This window comes from Nycticebus coucang, chromosome 17, assembly GCF_027406575.1.
Source record: "Nycticebus coucang isolate mNycCou1 chromosome 17, mNycCou1.pri, whole genome shotgun sequence".
Taxonomy (NCBI): domain Eukaryota; kingdom Metazoa; phylum Chordata; class Mammalia; order Primates; family Lorisidae; genus Nycticebus; species Nycticebus coucang.
In genome coordinates, this window is record NC_069796.1 from 46502815 (window position 1) to 46522112 (window position 19298).

A 19298-nucleotide genomic window follows, 5' to 3' on the forward strand; every position below is an offset into this window, starting at 1 on the left:
CCTGCATGCTGAGTACCCTGTTGTCCGGGTCTTGTGCTGTCCAGTTCTGTTCCTAGCAGCCATCTGAGCAAAGGGCAGGGCCTGGAACTCTTTAGACCAAGTGTCCTCAAACTTGTCCCTCAGACCATTGGAATGCCGGACTATAGTTTAAAAAACAAACAAAAAAAAACAACTATGCACAAATTCCTATGCACACTGCACATATCTTATTTTGAAGTAAAAAAACAAAACGGGAACAAATTCAATCACACTGCCTCATGTGGCCAGCGGGCCGCAGTTTGAGGACCCCTGCTTTACTCTGAACAGTACCCGCCTTAAGTATGTGATCTCGTTTTTGCACGTTGCCCTGACCCTCTTTTCTATCTCCTGCTTCTGACAAGTTGGTGGTAAGAAAGCCCATTCCAGGAAGTTCTTTGGAACGAGAGGGCCCTTGTTATTTCTATTCAGTGTTCTTCCTTACCTGGTCAGACGTGACTCAGTCACTGAATACCTTCGGCCCAAAGGAAGAGGTGTGAAAGTTAGTCAACATATATCTCTTACGGACTTTCTTTTTTTAAAGCCTCTTTGTCTTCTCTAGAGTCCCACATCCTGAGTTCCTTTTTGATGCTGACTGTCCCCTTTTAACTCACTGAAGTCCTCAGCAGAGCTCAGGGGCTGCCTCGGTCACTTGCAGGGAGCGGAGTTTCCCTACTTCTGACTTTGAGCCATATGAGACTATGGACCAAAGCTTACTAAACATCAAACCTCGAACTTTAACAGTAAAATAATTCTTTATGCAGTCAAGGTAGCTTTCAGTCTGTTTCTGAGCTTCTGTGTTAAAAGGTATCAAAGGCAGGGCGGCGCCTGTGGCTCAAGGAGTAGGGCGCCGGTCCCATCTGCTGGAGGTGGCAGGTTCAAACCCAGCCCCGGCCAGAAAACCACACACACACACAAAAAAAAAAGGTATCAAAGGCATTGTTCTGTCAAACTAAGAGGGGCTTGCCACATACAAAAGCAATTAATTGGGAGTTGCCATGCCCTGATTCTCTGATCTCCTTCCCCACCTGTTCCAACCTATATACACAGACCCATCACAGAGCAAAATATTCATGCCCTGCAGGCTTGAGAATGGTGCCATAGCCATTGCTGGTTTTGTCTTCCTAGTATCCATCCTGTTTGGAATCACGAATTGATTTTCTCTGAGAAGTTATTGAGAGTCCAAATGGTTTGCAGGTCTCAGGGGCTAGGTATGTGACTAGATCTGGCCAATTCATCCCATGTTTTCTTCAGCCACGGTCACTAGTTCAATGAACAAATGCCCCAAACCAGACCAATCAGAATCAGTTTCTTCAGCTAGAACTTTGAGGGACTCTCTCACCATTCTCTGAGCTCACTGAGCAGGCAAAATGAAACCTGGAGATGCTGGCGGCCAGCTCTGCCCCCTATGTGGAAAGAGCTTTCTTAAGAAGGAAGCACTTACTAAAGGCACACAGGGCTGAGAAGAAGCAACATTCTGATGTCAGTTCAGTGCTTACTCCCAGTTACACCTGAGTCTGCCACAATTAATCCCTGCACTTTTCGGATGTACTGGATTTAAAAATTCTCCTTTTCAACTAGGCAGTGGCTCATGTATGTAATTGCAGTACTCTGGGAGGCTGAAGTGAGATGATCTTTTGAGCCTAGGAATATGAGAACAGCCTGGGCAACATAGCAAGACCCCATCTCTGCCAAAACAATAAAAATTAGCTGGGTGTGGTGGTACATGCTTATACTTCCAGCTACTCAGAAGGCTGAACCTCACCTCTGTTCAAGGTTGCACTGTGCTATGACCATGCCACTGCAATCCAGCCTGTGTGACAGGAGTGAGCCCTCATCTTTAATACATAAATAAACAAAATTCCCCTTTTCAATATTTCCTCCCCTTTAAACCAGTCTAATCTTTGCAATGAAAAAATGACCCACACAAATTTGACCTGGATCTGGTAGAGTTTCTCCATAAGGGCTTAGTATAAAAGGTCTGGTAGGATGTTAAAAGATGATATAGAAGGGTTCAGAAGTCAAAAAAGTTTGAGAACCCTGAATTGGACAAAGTTTGAAACACTTTTTATTGCAGAATTTCTCAGATCCTTCAACATGCTGGTATGTACCTAATAGCTCTCAGAAGGGTAGAGATGGCAAATAATCCTTTTGAACACTCATTCAACTCCTTGGGGTCAGTTTGCTAAAGAATATATGTAGTACTTTGGCACATGCTTAGTTTGAGTTTTTTCTCCGGAACAACCTAAACATAAAACTTTAAGGAAATGACCAAATTCTTCCCCCCCCAGGAAAACAAAACAAAACAAAACAAAGCCCTAACACTTTGAGGGTCTATTCTTGACTCAGGTAAAATTTTATGATCCATAGAAAAAACCTTCATCATTCTCCAAAGTTTCAATAATAGTCATCAAACTCTGTAGCCAAAACAGCACAATCTCAATGAAAAGATAGAACTCCTCCCACCCAAAATGTTCTTCAGATAATTCTGCCATCATCAGATCTGCCGCTGTCACTACCTAATTCGGCGTATTGTGCAGTTTTCATATTTTGGGTGAAATGGCACAGCACACACAGAGGAACACTGGAGAACAACACGGGTAATTTCATAGTTATTTTAATAACCAGGTTTACATTAACAGTCACTTAATGAACTTTTGTTTTCTTTAATCTCAGCTAAACTCAAAACACAGTTTTCTTCACGGTTCAAGCCAAACAGCTCTGTACGTTCCGGAGCTGCCTCACAGCTAGCACAGATCACGGGAGGTTTACTGTCTGTCCATACCCACCAGACACAGAACTGAACACCCACACACCAGGTTTCAAAGAGGACTGACAATGAATGCTGGCTGCCTGGGACAGCCCAGGAGGGTATCTGGGACTCAAGCTGGTGTTCTTCCAGGGAAAAAGGCCTGGGAAGCTGTGGCAAGAACCAAAGCTGGAGTCATCCACTCTGCTGGAAAGGACTTCTCAAGGTGAGCAAAAGCCCAGGCTTAGGACTCAGGCCTTTGGGGAAGAACATGACACTCTGGGTGTTAGCTATTAAGAAAAAGGTCACAGGATGACTGGACTTTAAAGAAAATCCACTTTGGAGATGACCATAATCGTGCTCTTTCTAGAAAATCTAGAAGTGAAAGAAATAGCTCTACCATGATGGCTGATTGAACAGTTTCACAAACACCTTTTCTACTACCCAAGCCGGTGGCCCCCTCAGAGCGAACAGTGATGCCATCCAGGTTTAGAGATAATGTGAGGAGGCCGGAGGGCCTGGGGGGTGGCAGGGGCATACTCAGAGAGGGGCAGGCCAAGGGATGAAACAGCAAAAGACAGCTTAGGAATGAGACAAAAGGCCCATGTGCCTTCCCACTTCCAGATTAGGTGGCAGTGAACTTGGCGAGGCCCACGGATCATCATCGTTTTCTTTTCCTAAACTCTTTGTACAGGGCTGTTTGATGCGACTTATGGAACAGAACAAATCTGAATATAGGTTTTAACTGAAGCAACATATCACTCAGTTTTCATGCTAAGAAAATGGTGGAATTTTTTCTAGGAATTCTCAGGAATTTCTATGCTTGGAAAGTCAGCATAGTAAGTGAAGGAGAGAGGCTTCTTTAGATGGTGCCCATCCTGAGGGCATAAAGGAGTTGTTCCTACAGCTTGGAAAACTTGTGTGTAATATAAAGTTCTGTTATGGAAGTCCCAAGTGCAGTGCAGATAACCTGTTTGGCCATGGAAGATTTCTCTTCACGGCACAGAGAAATCGCGGAGGAGCAGATGGTGCACAGTGGATGCTCTGAGCTGAGTTTATTTACATGTCTTTCCCTCCATCTGGTGGTTATGGCTGGAACTGCAGCCTATCCTATAGCCCAGCCCTGCCAATGAGGTATACGCTTCCGATCTGACAAACTCCCTCTGTGTACAAAGCTGTCATTCCTAGTTCTAAGATCGGTCCCCCAAATCTCTGCATTGTAAATTAACAGCTACATTTTCCATTTTACCTAAGTTTCCCTTAAAAGAAAAGCACCATGTAAGCCTTAAAATAGCAACATTCTCTATTATGAATGGAGAAAAGGTCTTTTTCATGATTAGAAGCTTGCTAGTAGCTTGCTAGGGGAAATCCTCTTCCTTGGCTATTTCCAAATTCCTTTGTAGCAAGGTGTTGACTTTTTTCTAGTCTTCAACTTTTTAAAACCTGCAAAGATAATGGTTTCCCCTAAGCAATCCTAAGTTATATGAGCCCTGCTCTTCTCTTTAAAATACTTAGTACACAGGGCTATAGGTTCTGCTAGCTGGATCCCCCAGGGCACAGAGGTACGATTCCCAGGTTGAATATATTTTTCCTGCAAATGGGTGTCTTGGTTCTACACATCCTCATATTGCTCACGGAATTTGTTCCAAAGTTGAATTTTCAGAAGTCAGTTGTAACAGGCAAGGCAGATGCAAACACTCAATGCTAACTTCCCTCCAGCAATCCACTGGGAAGTCTGCCTCATGCAGTTTCCACTCACCTGCAGAATGCTGGCACTGAGACAAAAAGATTCCCAAGAGGATCTGCTCATGGGAGGGGAAACCCACGGTTTAGAATGGGAAAATGGAACCAGGGCCACAAAGGTGCTTCCTTCCCTCAGGACTGGCTTTCCCAAAGCCCTGCTTGACTCCCAATAAAATGAGATTGCATATTAATAGTAAAAGATAGGGAATGCTTAATAAAATCAACTTTCAAAAAAAAAATAAGAGAGAGAGATCCTATTATTAAGGATGTGTCTGGCCCTCAGGAGAGCAAGAGAATCAAACACTCACCACTGTCAAGAGAAGCCCTTCTTTCTGGCCCATCTAAGCTAAAATCCTAACTTGGGATGCGGAAACATGCTACTCTTCTCCGTTTGCAAAGACAGCAGAGAGGAGCTCTTGCCATGTTTAGAGAGGGGTATCTTTAAACTGCCGCTATCCTCACCACCACCACCATCCCTGGGCCTGTGCTGTGTTCTCAGCTGTTGGCTTTTAAGAGCACCAGAGGGGCAGGGAGGGCGAGAAGAGAGGAGGAGAGGTATCACCTGCTCCTCCCCTGCCTGGCCTTTCCAGCCCAGGAAAGAGGAGGATTTGGGAGCAACACTGAGAAAGAGGCCCGAGCAAATACTGGCACAATCAAAGCAGGTGGAAGAAAGGAGTTGGGTTTTGGCGTTTTAATAAACGTTCAAAGAAACAAAATCTACTAGGAGGGGACGTGACAAAGTCCAGAAACCAAAGACCTCCTGTCTTCTCTACCCCAGGGGACCCGTAACAAAGGGACAGCTGTCACAAGCGGCCATCTCCCATGGAAATTAACGTATGTCATCAACACAATACACAACACCCTTTGCTCTCACCCAACCCACCCCCCTACCCCCTCCACGTCCAACCCCAGCCCCTCTACACCCTCCACCTTGCTCCGGGTTCCCACCACCCACTCTCCCCAAATAACCTGTGTCCCTTTTGTCCATTTCCCTGACATCCAGCTTTGCCTGTCCCCATGTCGTAAGATGCAGCACTACACACGCTCTCAACACTATAATAATATAGCAGACTCTTTTACCGTAGTGGCCTGTCCGATTGCATGCATGTAAATGGGGGAGGGGCCAAAAAAATCAAGGCTATGCATAAACAGAAAACAAAGCAATATTCATAAAGCTAGGCAAGCGAGCATAACATTGGAGAAACATAAGGCTTGAGGCTTGTTGATTCTTTAGATCGCAACTGTTTGGATTCACTTTCCTTCTTAAATATCGGTGTACCATTTTGGCTTCAAAAAAATCTCTTCTTGCTTCTGCCCCTCTCTTTGGGGAGGGGTTGCTTAACTCAGGGATGTGATATTAGAACGGCCTCCAGGGGGCGCCACGATGCGCTTGCTGGCTGAGCGGACCCCTTCATCCACTTGGGTGCCTGCAGTTGGAAATAAATTCCCAGGGAGAAAAAAGGGAAGCACAGGGGTGTCGACAAGAGATAAACTGGATTAACATTCAGAATGCAAGATATGAGGTGCCCTCCGGCCTCACCTCCCTACATACTTTCATTCCAGTCTGTCAGCTGGTCTAGACTTTCCATGGGCTCCCCAAAACTACTCTCTAGTAGGAAAAGCCAAGATCTTATCTAGATTTCCTCCGCCCCTCGGCATAATAATAATATTAAGAAGATGGACAATGATAATGACATGAAAAATGACTGCTTAGATTCACTGTGGCAGGCAATGTTTTAAGCACTTAACGGAGTATCAAATTTAATCCCCCACACCCTGGTTTGAGAGGAACTCTCACTGCCCCTGTTTTTACTAAAGAGATAACTGAAGCTCCAAGAAGTTAGGTAATTTGCACGGGGTCTGACAATTCAAAGTGGTGATAGTCGAGTCCCTCTGAGTTCAGCACAGGAACTCAGGAAAGGAAGGAAAAACAGTGTGTGTGCGCATCCATTCGAAAAGGAATGTTTAAAAGCTTAAGAATTAAGGTAGCCAGGGAGCAACAACAACAAAAATGGCAAAAACCCTGACAAAAATTGCTGGGACTTGCAAAATGTGACCTCTGGCAAAAGTACCTCAAAACTTTCAGCTCTTTTCTTTTGTCTTTTTTCTCCCATGTCCCCTTTCCCTCTTTCTCCCTGTTTTCCTGTTTCTCCCTTTCCATACTCCTTTTCCACATCTGCTTTGATTTTCCAGTAAATACATCTTTCCATTAAATATATCTTTCCTTTCTCCCATCTTCTTTCACATCTAAACTGTTCATTACAGGGACACAAATCTACATTTACTTTTCCCTATCTTAAGACTATTGGTTATGGAACAACTGAATCGTTACTTTGTATTTATATAAGAGAATTCTGAAAGAATAAGATTAATGACATAGCTGACACATGGTAACTGTTCAATTAATGGTAGCAACTGTCAGCATTATTACTAGGGATGGGAGAATATAATAAAGAAATCCTAGGTTAGAAGAAACTACTGCAATTAGAACCTAAAAATAATCTGAGTTATCTCTTAACCTGGCCAAAGAAAACATAATTGCACAGTTCTTATAGGCTAATGTATAAAATCACTATCAGTTCACAATGGAAATTAGTCCCCCATCCCACTCCCGATGCACGTGTGATCTCTAAGCAGAATTTGTCACCATCATTTAAACTTGTTCTTTAACCCAACTGCACCTTCTCTTATTATCTCACCAGGACCTACTATTAATTTAGCAAAGCTTCCTCTTGCCCCACTAACCTCTCTGAACAATGACAGCACTGGGCTGAGCTCTCAGTATCACCCTCAAGCCTCAGAAAACTGATCTTCCCCGGACCCTCTCCTTTCTTTCCAGTTTACAGCACTCACCCGACAGGCTAAATCCGGACTGATGGAGATTCCTCACAGGTGGGTTCGGCCGAGTAGGAGAACCCCGGGCTGAGCCTGCGGGGGTTCCCCCTTTGGGGGTGGTGGTCAGGTCAAACACAGGTCCATCATACATGCCCCTCGGGACGGCATGCAGGTCTGCCATCTGCGGCCAGAGAAGAGTGAGTCACCATTCATTCATTCAACAACTTCGGGTCTGCTAAGTAGCAAAAATATATTAGCAAATAGAGTATGTGTAGAAGGAGCCAGGAAATGATAATAATAATAATAATAAGAGACGTAGTATGAAATAAATGAAGGAAAAAAATAAATAAATAAAATAAAAAATAAAAAAACGAAATAAATGAAGGGGTGTGTCATGATAGGGTGACAGTGGAGGTGGTCAGGGAAGGCCCCTTTAAATAGATGAGCTTCGATCTAAAGGATCAAAGGACCATGTCATGGGGTTGGGAATTGTAGGATGGGGTAGGCCAGGGGGATGCAGAGGAGTGGTGAGGATGGCAGCACCGCCAGCAGAGGGAAGTGCAGAGAACGCATGGGGCAGTTAGAAGGAGAACAGCACACAGCCAGGGCAACGCGATCGGAAGGGTGACAGTCTGAGATGAGGTCTCAACTGGCCAGGATGGGTCACGTGGGGACTCCACTCTCACACTCGTTAGCACGTTTCAGGGTGGGGAGTCCTGGAAATGAGTTGTCTATGGTCTGACCCACTGACCTCTGGCTGTGAACTTGCCCTGGGACCCTGGAACCAGCCAGCAACATCAACCCGGCCATGCTCTGCTAGGCCTTGTGCCAGGCATTGGAGTTTATGGTTAAGGGAAACAAGATACCTCCAGCAAAGGGGCTTAGAAGTCTATATTAAGACCCTTAAGAGAAACACTGCAAGACCACCCAAGGCAGCAGCAGCACAGCCGGGCAGCACACAACCTCCCCCCATTTCTTTTCTGCCAGGTGCTTCTGACCCCACAGGATGGATCAACATAGTCAGACTCCCTGGAAGTCCTGCCACAGAGCCTGCTCTTAGTGATGCAGGGGCGAACACAGAAGCAAAGCTCATCAGGTCTGGAGATGCTTATGGTTCTGGTGGGAAGATGACTGCTTCTCTACTCCCCCAAACCAACTAACTCCAGATCGTCAACATTTCTTTGGCTCCAGAATCTAAGACACAGTAATAGAAACAGAGTTGATACTCGGAAAGTGAGAGTTTCACTCTCTTTGCTATTAGGCTCAAACTGGAGTGTGGAGCTCAAATTCCACAATCCCAGGCCAGTCTAACCTTGCTTTGTGGAGTATAGCACAGATACCCTGTTTCCCCAAAAATCAGACATCCTCGGAAAATAAGACCTACTTACAGGAAAGATAAGACGTCCCCTGAAAATAAGACCTAGCGCATCTTGGGGAGCACACCTTAAAATAAGACACTATCTTATTTTCGGGGAAACAGGGTATATAAAGGTGACCTGGAGATGGGTGAGGAGAGAAAAGATGAAAAGTTAGTTCTAGGCCTCCTCCACTAAATGAACTAGAACTGTTTATTTTATATACATGTACACACATTTATGTGTATGTACATATACACTTACACACACACGTGTGTGCGTTATAGAGAAGTAGGTACATATATAAAAACACAGGATTTTATTTGAACCACAGTAGCTACAAGTTGTGTGTGTCCCAGTAGAGCAACACTGCACGGGATGGGACAAGGATGAGGGGTATGGATGCCTGCTCCTCATCTTAGGCTTTTAGGAGTAACTTATTTAAAATAAAATACTGGCTTTATTTTAAATTTTTCATATTTTAAATTATTTTAAATAAAAACATTCTTAAAATGTGGGGAAAATCATTTGCGGGGGGGAAGGCTTTCTTTGGCCAAAGTTTTCACCCCCCTCCCTTCATAGTACAATGTGTCTGGGCAGTTGTTCCTGGGGGTAAAATCGTCAGTTTCTTTGTGAGGGTCTAGAGAACACAGCCCCCCCTTCATCTCATGGCTACTGTCCGGGACACAAAGCCCTGGCTCCCACTCTGGGCTCCCCTGTCATACCTTCCTCCGGGCTTTAATACGCTTGTAGACGTAGTCGGAGAATGGGCTGCAGGGGATGAAGCGGCCGGCCCCCTGGGTCACGTGCAGGTTGCCGTCTTCCAGCATGATCTTGCCCTGGCAGATGACAACCAGAGGAGCCCCACGCAGCTCCATCCCTTCAAAGATGTTATACTCAGCAGCCTAGAAACGGGGTGAGGGGGCAAAGCCAGGGCAGGGGTACAGGAAGGGGAGAAAGAGGAATATGGTTACCTTCTGTGTTTGGGACCCTGCCTCAGTGTCGCTAGAGGATGATTTACCAGGTAAGCCAGGAAAAGCTCACCATGTCTCTGCAACCTTTCAGTGGCAGAAGGCACCAAAAGACAGATGCTTGCTAAGAAGGGACTGAACTTTCTAGCAAAAAGAAGTGTCCAGTCTTCATGAAGGCCTTCAAGTGGGAGTTAGTTTTTGTCCCTGGAAGTGACCTAGAGAAGGTAGGTGACTCCCAGGGATGCTGGATGTGGCAGCCTTACATTGAGTGCGTAGGTAGAGGGGTTATGTAGCCCCTAGGTCCCTACTAGGTTGTGATTAAATAATGTGACATGGCAATGTCTAACCAAGGACATTACCACCAAAAATGACATTTCTCACCGCCTCCTTCAGTTACTCAACAAGGGAGAGGCATTACTGCAGAAAGGCTAAGAGCATCAGTTTTGGTCAGGTTGCTGGGTTTGAATGCTTAAATTATTTAATTTCTCTGTACCTCCATCTATAAAACAGAGATAACAATAGTACCCACCTGTGGAAGATTATTATGAAGGTTCAGTGAATTAAAGCATAAGTGCTTTAAAAATATTATTTTTACTAATAAGTATTAAGCCTGTTTTTGTTAGGTCGCGGGCTATAATTATGATCTTCCACTTGAAACTGCTTATGAGGAAGTCAGCCATGCTGTTCATCAGTTGTTTCCCATTCTTTCTCCTTCCAAGCAGAAGGTAACATTGTGTTTCCTGCATTCTTGAAGTTAGGTACAGCCCTGGGGCTGCTCTGGATGCCACTTCCGCGTGGAAGCTTTTAGAGCTGACGCACCATGCCCTGCTCCCAGCCTCAGTAATCATAGAGGCAAGCCTGGAGGGGATGGACAGGGAGACTCTGCCAGCCTCTGTGCCTGAGAGATTAGGATGGGCAGAGCCCCTCTGCTGACCCCTTGACTTGAGAAGCAGGAGTGAGAAACACAGTTGAGGTTTTAAGCCACTGAGATTTGGGGATGCATTGTTGTCACAACTGGTCCTAGTCTAACTACCCTGGTATACCACATAAACACATTTCTCCTGGCCAAGTTCCTTCCGTGCATTCTCTATTCATTCCACTCCACTTCCAGAAGGACAAGCCTTACAGACTGGTGGTTCTTGGCAGAGATGATCTTCACAGCATCTGGATCCCAGATGACCAGGTCGCTGTCAGAACCCACAGATATTCTTCCCTTGCGGGGATACAGGTTGAAGATCTTAGCAGCGTTCGTGCTTGTCACAGCCACGAACTGGTTTTCATCCATTTTCCCTGTGGCCTATTGAAATACAAGAAATTATATCTGTATCTATGGCTATGTGTCTATCTAAATTACATATATCAATGCAGGACTTCTGAGCTCAGAGGAAGATGACCACAAAGGCCCCAAAATACGTAGGGGAGCCTTTGAGGGGGTGAGCACAGAACCTCACCTAGCAACCTTGGAAATCAGAGGGGCCGGCATGACCACTCAGGCAAAATGGTCAAACACACATTTAAGATAGAAGTTACTAGTCCTGAAGAATACACTGTTTTCTAGGTATGTATATACATTTACTTATTTGCCCTTCCTAATTTCACGCTTGATCTTAGCCAAAAGGCTGAGTGAGAAGCGATCCCCTAATTCTTTTTTTTTTTTTTTTTTTTTTGTAGAGACAGAGTCTCACTTTATGGCCCTCGGTAGAGTGCCGTGGCCTCACACAGCTCACAGCAACCTCCAACTCCTGGGCTTAAGCGATTCTCTTGCCTCAGCCTCCCGAGTAGCTGGGACTACAGGCGCCCGCCACAACGCCCGGCTATTTTTTGGTTGCAGTTTGGCCGGGGCCGGGTTTGAACCCGCCACCCTCGGTATATGGGGCCGGCGCCTTACCCACTGAGCCACAGGCGCCGCCCAACGATCCCCTAATTCTAAAAAGGATTATAGAAGATTCACAGTAAAAACAAATGTGATTATGATTAGATATGTGTTTCTATTTCCATGTACATAGAATAAATAAGAAAGAACTTCAGCCAGACAATAACAATACTTTCCCTGGGTTGTGAAATTATGAGATATTTTTGTTTTCTTTCATGTGAGCTTCCTGGGAACCAAGAAGAGAGACTTGGTGGATTACCCGTGTAAATAAATGAGGCATTAGTTCATAGACATTCTATTTGGCTTTGAGATGAATGTCATTATGGTTTTTAAAATAGAACATAAGGGAGTAATCAACTTAATAATGGTTAATTATTAACTTTACTAATATCTTTGGGAGAGTCTTTGCATGGCTCTTTCTTCTGTTAGCCCTTGTGATGTGAGCAAGGAAAATAAAATCAGGCCACTTTGCAAGAAGACATTGATAGATAATCATTTGCACAGTCTGGATGACCACATGCCCTCAGTACAGGGCAACCATGATAAGCAGATGACTTTAGTCTAGGCAAAGACTCATTGCTTATCACATCAAAGGGTTATATTCTGCCCTTTCAAAAGAAGTCATGAGATGCACAAAACAAAGAGAACTGATTCAGGCTTGGCACCCATAGCACAGGGGTTAGGGCGCAGGCTACATACACCAGAGCTGGCGGTTCGAACCTGGCCTGGGCCTGCTAAACAACAATGACAACTGCAACAAAAAAATAGCCAAGTGTTATGGTGGATGCCTGTAGTCCCAGCTACTTGGGAGGCTGAGGCAAGGGAAGTGTGGAAGCCCAAAAGTTGGAAGTTGCTGTGAGCTGTGACGCTACAGTACTCTACTGAGGGCAACATAGCGACACTGTCTCAAAACAAACAAACAAACAAAAAAAGAAATGATTCACTATTATTTTAAGTACATGCCACTTAAAACAATCAGATAACATGGGTGGCTCCTGTGGCTCAGTGAGTAGGGCTCCATATATGAAGGGTGGCAGGTTTGAACCCGGCCCCGGCCAAACTGTAACAAAAAAACAGCCGGGTGTTGTGGCGGGTGTCTGTAGTCCCAGCTACTCGGGAGGCTGAGGCAAGAGAATCGCCTAAGCCCAGGATTTGGTTGCTATGAGCTGTGTGACGCCATAGCACTCTACCGAGGGTGATAAAGTGAGACTCTACCTCTACAAAAACAAACAACAAAACAAATAAACAAAACAATCAGATAACAGAGTTACATGTATGGTTCCTAGTCCTTAACAATCTAGATGAGGGGATCCCCTCAATCCTAGACCTCAGGATTCATCACTCTAGGAAAAAATTCTCAAACCACCTGGGCCACCTGCATTCGGAGATACCTCAGCAGGCATGAGACTTCCCGGCACCCTGAGCATCCTCCCTGGAGTGGCATGGAGGGCAGCATCACCAGCTCAGTTTGTGGCAAGAGGTTCTGGTCTGGCCCTGGCCACCCTTCCATGACCTCAATGACTTACCACAGCCTTGTCCCAGATGACAGACATCCTCTCTTCCACACCATTGGTGCCCTCGGGAATGGCTGTGAAGTTGTCCTTCCCAATTGCTTTCTGGGCGGTGCTGAAGGTGCAGTGAGCACTTCCAGACAGCTGCAGATCCCCACTGGCAAAGGGGAAAAGCTCCACGTGAACAGGAGAAATGGCTGGAGGCACATCAGGGGTTCAGAATCGAGGGTCCACTGTGAGTCCACTCTTGACTACTTGAGTTCAGACCCCTTCCTCTACCTCTTACTAACTGTGTGAACTTACACAGGGTTCTTCCTTTCCCAAGGCTCAGAAGTGAGGGCTGTGGGATCAGATCATCTCTTTTTTTCAGCAAACCAAAAAGGGCTCCAAGGAGCGATGATATGATCCCATATATCATAATCAGGGGGCAACAACAAATGAGGCTCGCTATAATTTTTATTTATTTATGTATTTCTTTTTATTTTTAATTATTAAGGGTACATAATACCTGTATATATTTATGGGATTCATGTGATGTTTTGATACTGGCATGGAGTACATAGTGACCAAATCTGGGGAATTGGGAGAATGCACTTCAAGCATTTATCATCTCTTTGTATTAGGAACATCTAATCCCACTCTGTTCGTCATTTCTAAAACATACAATAAATTACTGTTAACTACAGTAAATCTATTGTGCTATGAATACTAATTCCTATTCACTCTATCTAAATGTGTTTTCCACCCATTAACCATCCTCACTTTATGCCCCACTGGTCTCTCTACCCTTCCAGACTCTGGCAACCATCATGCTATGCTCCATGTCCATGAGACTCTGAATGTGCCTGACCTTGTCCTTGTAATTTTGATCGTGTCATCATATCAGCTATTTTAACTCTCTGATCCCCAGTCACTTCATCTACAAAATGGTGGTAAATGCCTCACCCATCAAACTACTCTGAGGAACAAATGAGAATATGCATGTAGTCTCGCCAGAGAACTCGGCACATAACGAAGTGGCTATTATCATTGTATTACTGCAGTATTTTTCCTCAACAGGTGATGGGGTCACTGTAGGATTTTTGCTTAACATGTGATGGGGAAGAGCCTGTTTTCCATGCTCAAGACTGGAGAATTCTCTGTGCTTTTCCCACTGCAGACTCCAGTTGAGCTGATGGATGGGACTGCTCCAGTTCTCATCCCAGCTGGTCCTAAGATGTTTCTACAAAACACCTGTGCTGGGCATTCCTGCACCAACCTGGCCAGCAGGGAGTTGATGTAGTCTGGAGTGGTCGGGTCAGGACTCAGAGGTGGGGATGTCACAAATGCAGCCGCCTTGGCCCAGTTCTTGCTCCAGTAATGGGTTCCATCTATGCCAAGGCTGGCAGTTATGGGCTCGCCAAAGACCACGTTTCCTGGAAGGGGGAAGGAAATAGGCAAGAAGTTTGCACAAAGTACATGCTACACTGGGCCTGGCATGTTTAATTGTAGCTCCTAAGCCTACCAGGCTGTGGTTTGGAGCCAGACAGATCTGGGTTCAAGTCCTTGTTTCTACCTTTTCTGAGCCTCTGCTTTTCTATCTGCTAAATGTGAACAATTTTGTAGTCCTTTGATTGAAAGAAGCCATTGATTACAAGATGCAGCATCAATTGCCGATGTGAGGCAAATTAAAATTTGAGGCAAAAAATAAAATAAATACATTGATTTTAAGGTTCATCCTAATTTTAGAATATTAAATTGTGAAATGTACATATCCTAGAATTAATGAAACAAGATGACATCTACTTCTGAAGACTTGCGAAAATGAAAGGTTTTGTTGTATGTGAAGGGTCTGGCACATGGCAGAGGCTCCATCAACACTGACTTCTGCACCGCCTACTCCTTCCCATTGTACAATCCCAGCCCTCGAATGTGCCCCCATCACTGGGAATTGCTAGGTCCTCCCATTAAAAAGACTTTCTTTGATTCTACAAAGTAAAATCTCTGCCTGTGGATCAGAGATTATGATTTTCTTTTTTATTGTTTGTTCCTACCTAAATAAAGCAAGAAAAAACTTGCTCAAATACATCCTAATCCACATCAAATTTTGTGTCAAGAATCTGAGGTTAAACTGCCAAAACCATGGAGAAGGGAAAAATACTGAAAAATAATGCTGATGTAAGCTTTTGCTGAGCTTCTTCAAGAAGAATGGATAAAGCTAGGGATGTTGGCTGTAATCCTAGCACTTTGGGAGGCCAAGGTAGAAGGACTGCGTGAGGCCAGGAGTTCAAGACCAGCCTAAGCAACAAAGCAAGATTTGGTCTTTACAAAAAAAAAAATCAAAATTAAAAAGAAGAAATAGAGCTAATGAGAGAGAAGGTAAACATTGTCTCATAGAAAGTTGGTTGGTACCAAGTTTCTCTATGCCTGAGAGTCTTCAGCTAAGGCTACCTGTATAGCCTTGAGCTTCTTTAACTTTGGTCCCCCATCTTCCATAGTCAAAGTTCCCCCACGAGGTCATCCTGTATGGCCAGGATTATAAATAGGTTTTGCCTTATGTCAACCCCAATCAACTAATAATGGTTGTCTAGAATTCCATATAGGAAAGAATTCTTTTTCTTTTTTTTTTCTTTTTTGAGACAGAGGCTCACTCTGTGACCTCGGTAGAGTGCTATGGCATCCTAGCTCACAGCAATCTTAAACTTTAAGGCTTAGGCAATCTCCTTGTCTCAGGCTCCTCAGTAACTAGATTTCAGGTGTCCAGCACAATCCCCAATAGTTTTTCTTTTTTAGTAGAGACGGGTTCTTGCTTTTGCTCAGGCTGTTCTTGAACTCCTGAGCTCAGACAATCCATCCACTTCAGCCTCCCATTTAGTGCTAGGATTACAGGTGTGAGCCACCGCACCTGGCCTACGAAAGAATTCTAATAATCCTCTTCATCTGACTAGAAAAGAATCATGACTGATTGGTGTCTGCGAGGGGCAAAAGAAGGATGCAAAGGCCAATGATTGACCATATGACAGCCCTGCTTTTTGGAGTGGCAGTGAAACAGATCCACACATAATTATGAGAATTTCGAGGGCTCTCCAAAAATACTTATCAAACTAAAGCACGCAGGACCACAAAGAAGTGAAGAAATTAAAGCCAAAACAAGCACTCAACTACTACTTAGGGAGATATAACCTTAAAAGTAGAAGAACTCTTCCTCTGGACTATCTTTAGCATGGAAAAATAGAATAAGCAAAAAATGTAATTAAATCTAGATTTGAATACTACCTCTCCCAGCTGGGAGATCCTGGACAAGTTGTGATTCAATTTTTCTTTTTTTTTAATCTAAAAAAGGGTAATGGCCAGGCTCGGTAGCACATGTCTATAATCCCAATATGTTGGGAGGCCAAGGGCCAGAAGATCACTTGAGGCCAGAATTTCAAGCCCAGCTTGAGCAACAGCAAGACCTCATCTCTAGTGAAAATAGAAAAATTAGCCAGGAAAGGTGGTGGGCGCCTGTAGGCACAGCTACTCGGGAGGTTGAAGCAGAAGAATCGCTTGAGCCCAGGAGTTGGAGGTTGCTGTGAGCTCTGCTGATGCCGTTACACTCTAGCCCAGATGACAGAGGAAGATTGTCTCAGAAAACCAAAAAAAATTAATTAAAAAAATTTAAAAGGGTAATGATAATGCCTATTCCTCAGAGTTCTTTGAAAATTCTACATAATAAACAAATTAAAGTGTTTATCTTCGTCCTGGGGATATAGTCAGTCCTCATTAAATTATAGTTCCCTGATTTAGTAAAATTTGTGTAAATTGACCACCTAAGGGATTGTAACAAATTGGCCAACATACTGAGGTGGTCAATGTAAGGATCGTCTATTGAGTAGATGTGGTTCATGTCCATGCTATGAAAACTGATCAACATAAGGGGAAGGTCAATGGTGAGAGCTGGCCAACCATGGGGGTTCTATTGTATGAATTCTAAGCAGCTGTACTGTTGAAGAGTCCTGCTGATTGGTGATTAAACACCGATATTTAAACAATATCCTAGTAGGAAGGGAAAAGCAAACACTGCCACGCTTTTTCTTCTTCCTTGGAATGCTGTTGATTCTTTCCCTGGGAATGATAGTCCATGAGATGTTTACTGGCTTCAAGCTCAGCAGCCAGTTTTTCATCACTGAAATAATGCTTCCCTTCCACTCTGGAGACACAGCTGTACTAGTTCTCCTTGCCAGAGAATCATGAGCCAACAGGCTGAGGGTGAGGCATTTTTCTCCCTGAAGTTCAAAATAAGACCAAGATGTTACTAAAACTAGGGGTCCCCAGGTTTCCTGAGAATGGGTTCCAGGTAGGATGCGGCTATCAGCAGAAGACACGAGAGGGTGGTGGGTAACCATGGGCATAGGTATGTGTGATGGGTGGGGGAGTCTGTATGTACTTTTTTTTCTTTTTTTGTCTTTCTTCAAGAATGTTCTTCTTTCCTGGTTCTCACCTGATTACTTACAGTACCCAGTGAAGAACCAGGCTGTGTCTGTTGAGATAGTTAAAAACACAGAGAAAACAGCAGGCTTACTGTGAACATTGTATAAAGTCAGGATGTCCCAGAATCTGTTGCTAGAGAGATTGTCTGGACGTTTCAGAAGATTACCATCCCATAAGGAAAGGGTTGCACTTGGCTAGAAGGCCAGGCAGCTGAATACTCAGCCGTTGGCGTTAGCTGGGACTATTTTTAGCTGTCCTGGTCACTCACATGTGGAGTTTTACAGACCAGTTTGGGAGATGAATCACTCGTCTTGAGTGTTTTTACTACCAGAATGGCCACTGGCAGGCAGAGTTGGTGACCTTGTAACCAGCCTGGTAAATCCTTGCTCACAACTCAACACAGACCCCTGCATCTCCAGTTTCTCAGCCACACTCTGATCATTTATCCAACTTCACAACTGAGAACATTCATCTGCCACTGAGAACAAGAACCAAAAACAGAAAAGAATACACTTTAAGCATGAGACAAGCAAAAAAAGCTCAACAGCAGTGGAGAAAAGTAGCAGAAAAGTCAGCAGCAGAGGAGCCAGACCTGTGTCACATTGGCCGTGGTAACAGACGTGCTTTGGAGACCCATTCGACTCCTTTAAAATAACCTGTGTTAGTCTGTGTGGCTCAGGGGGAACAACTCTGCCCCTGTATTCTGTCCTGGGTCCTGTCTAGATCACGCCATCCCAAGGCAGTGATGGGTTCAGGGATGAGCATATAACCCAAGGCAGGATGCTCCCAGTGCTCCTGGGGATTTCTGCGTGAGCTGTTGGAAAAGAGCGATTCTGCTTCCCCACCATGCCCTCCACAAAAAGGGAGGACACCTGGCACCTTCTGGCATCTGTTCATATCACTGTTCATATTAAACATGAAGCCAACAGAGAGGAAAGATAGCCAAGAAAGCAGTAAGACTGAGAGAGCCCCAACACCACGGTCAAAGCCCATCCCTCTCCCCATGCCTGAAACACCGACAGCCAATTAAGTACTTCAGTGAGGCTGGATCTCTGACTTCTGCACCTAACATAACCATAATGAATAAAGCTCAGATAATGTCAAAAGGAGGCAGGAAAGAGGCACCAAAACCACGAAGTTCTGATCAAGTTATGACACCCTGGGCAAACCATCCAACCTTCCTGAGCCTCAGCTTACTTCTGGGCCACGTGAGAGAAACCCCAGGATCTTCCTATCCACATAGGATGATAAGAGGACCTTTGCACATGAGCAAAGCAGGCAGAGTTTATATCACACGGGGCAACACAGAAGGAAGGAGCCACACAGTACAGAGGGGTGCTGAGCTCTTGGGCGCACAAGTCACCTTTTTTCCTGGCTTGTGAGATGAGGTCGGCCGCACTCTTACTCATGACCTTCGTGATGTAGAGAGGACAATTGGTTTGGCTGGCAATGGTGATGGCACGGAACACAGCCTCAGCTTCCAGCTGCAAAAAAAAAAAGGCCCCAGGAGTCAACAGGAGCATGAGTGTCTCAAACTTGCCACTCCTCCTCCACAAACCAGGAGACCGCAGCACTGCAGGGGACTGAGGAAGATCTAGGATCAGACAGCTCGGATCCTCATGACAGCTCTGCCACTTCCTCGCTGCCTCACCTTAGCCCCGCCGCGCCTCCATGCCTCACCGGTGAACTGGAGATAGAAAAGCACAGCTGTCCGAGAGCAATGCCAGGCCCAGAGAACATACTCAATGTTAGTGAAGTATTTCCTTACCCTACAGTCTCCTCTCCCTGTGGCTACTA

The 19298-nt window shown here is 44.8% G+C and overlaps 1 protein-coding gene across 3 annotated transcripts in view; it reads right to left on the reverse strand.

Moving 5' to 3' along the window:
- Positions 1-2614: 2614 nt before the first annotated feature.
- The window catches only part of DPYSL3 (dihydropyrimidinase like 3), a 122972-nt gene continuing 106288 nt past the window's right edge, over positions 2615-19298 (reverse strand). For all 3 annotated transcript variants that reach the window (XM_053566323.1, XM_053566326.1, XM_053566324.1), the window contains 7 exons: positions 18865-18985; positions 14311-14467; positions 13068-13209; positions 10795-10965; positions 9423-9602; positions 7361-7523; positions 2615-5934 (listed from right to left, as the gene is read on the reverse strand). In XM_053566323.1, coding sequence (XP_053422298.1) covers positions 5846-5934; positions 7361-7523; positions 9423-9602; positions 10795-10965; positions 13068-13209; positions 14311-14467; positions 18865-18985 — 1023 coding nt within the window. In that variant the 3' untranslated portion in view covers positions 2615-5845. The remainder of the gene's footprint in view (positions 5935-7360; positions 7524-9422; positions 9603-10794; positions 10966-13067; positions 13210-14310; positions 14468-18864; positions 18986-19298) is intronic.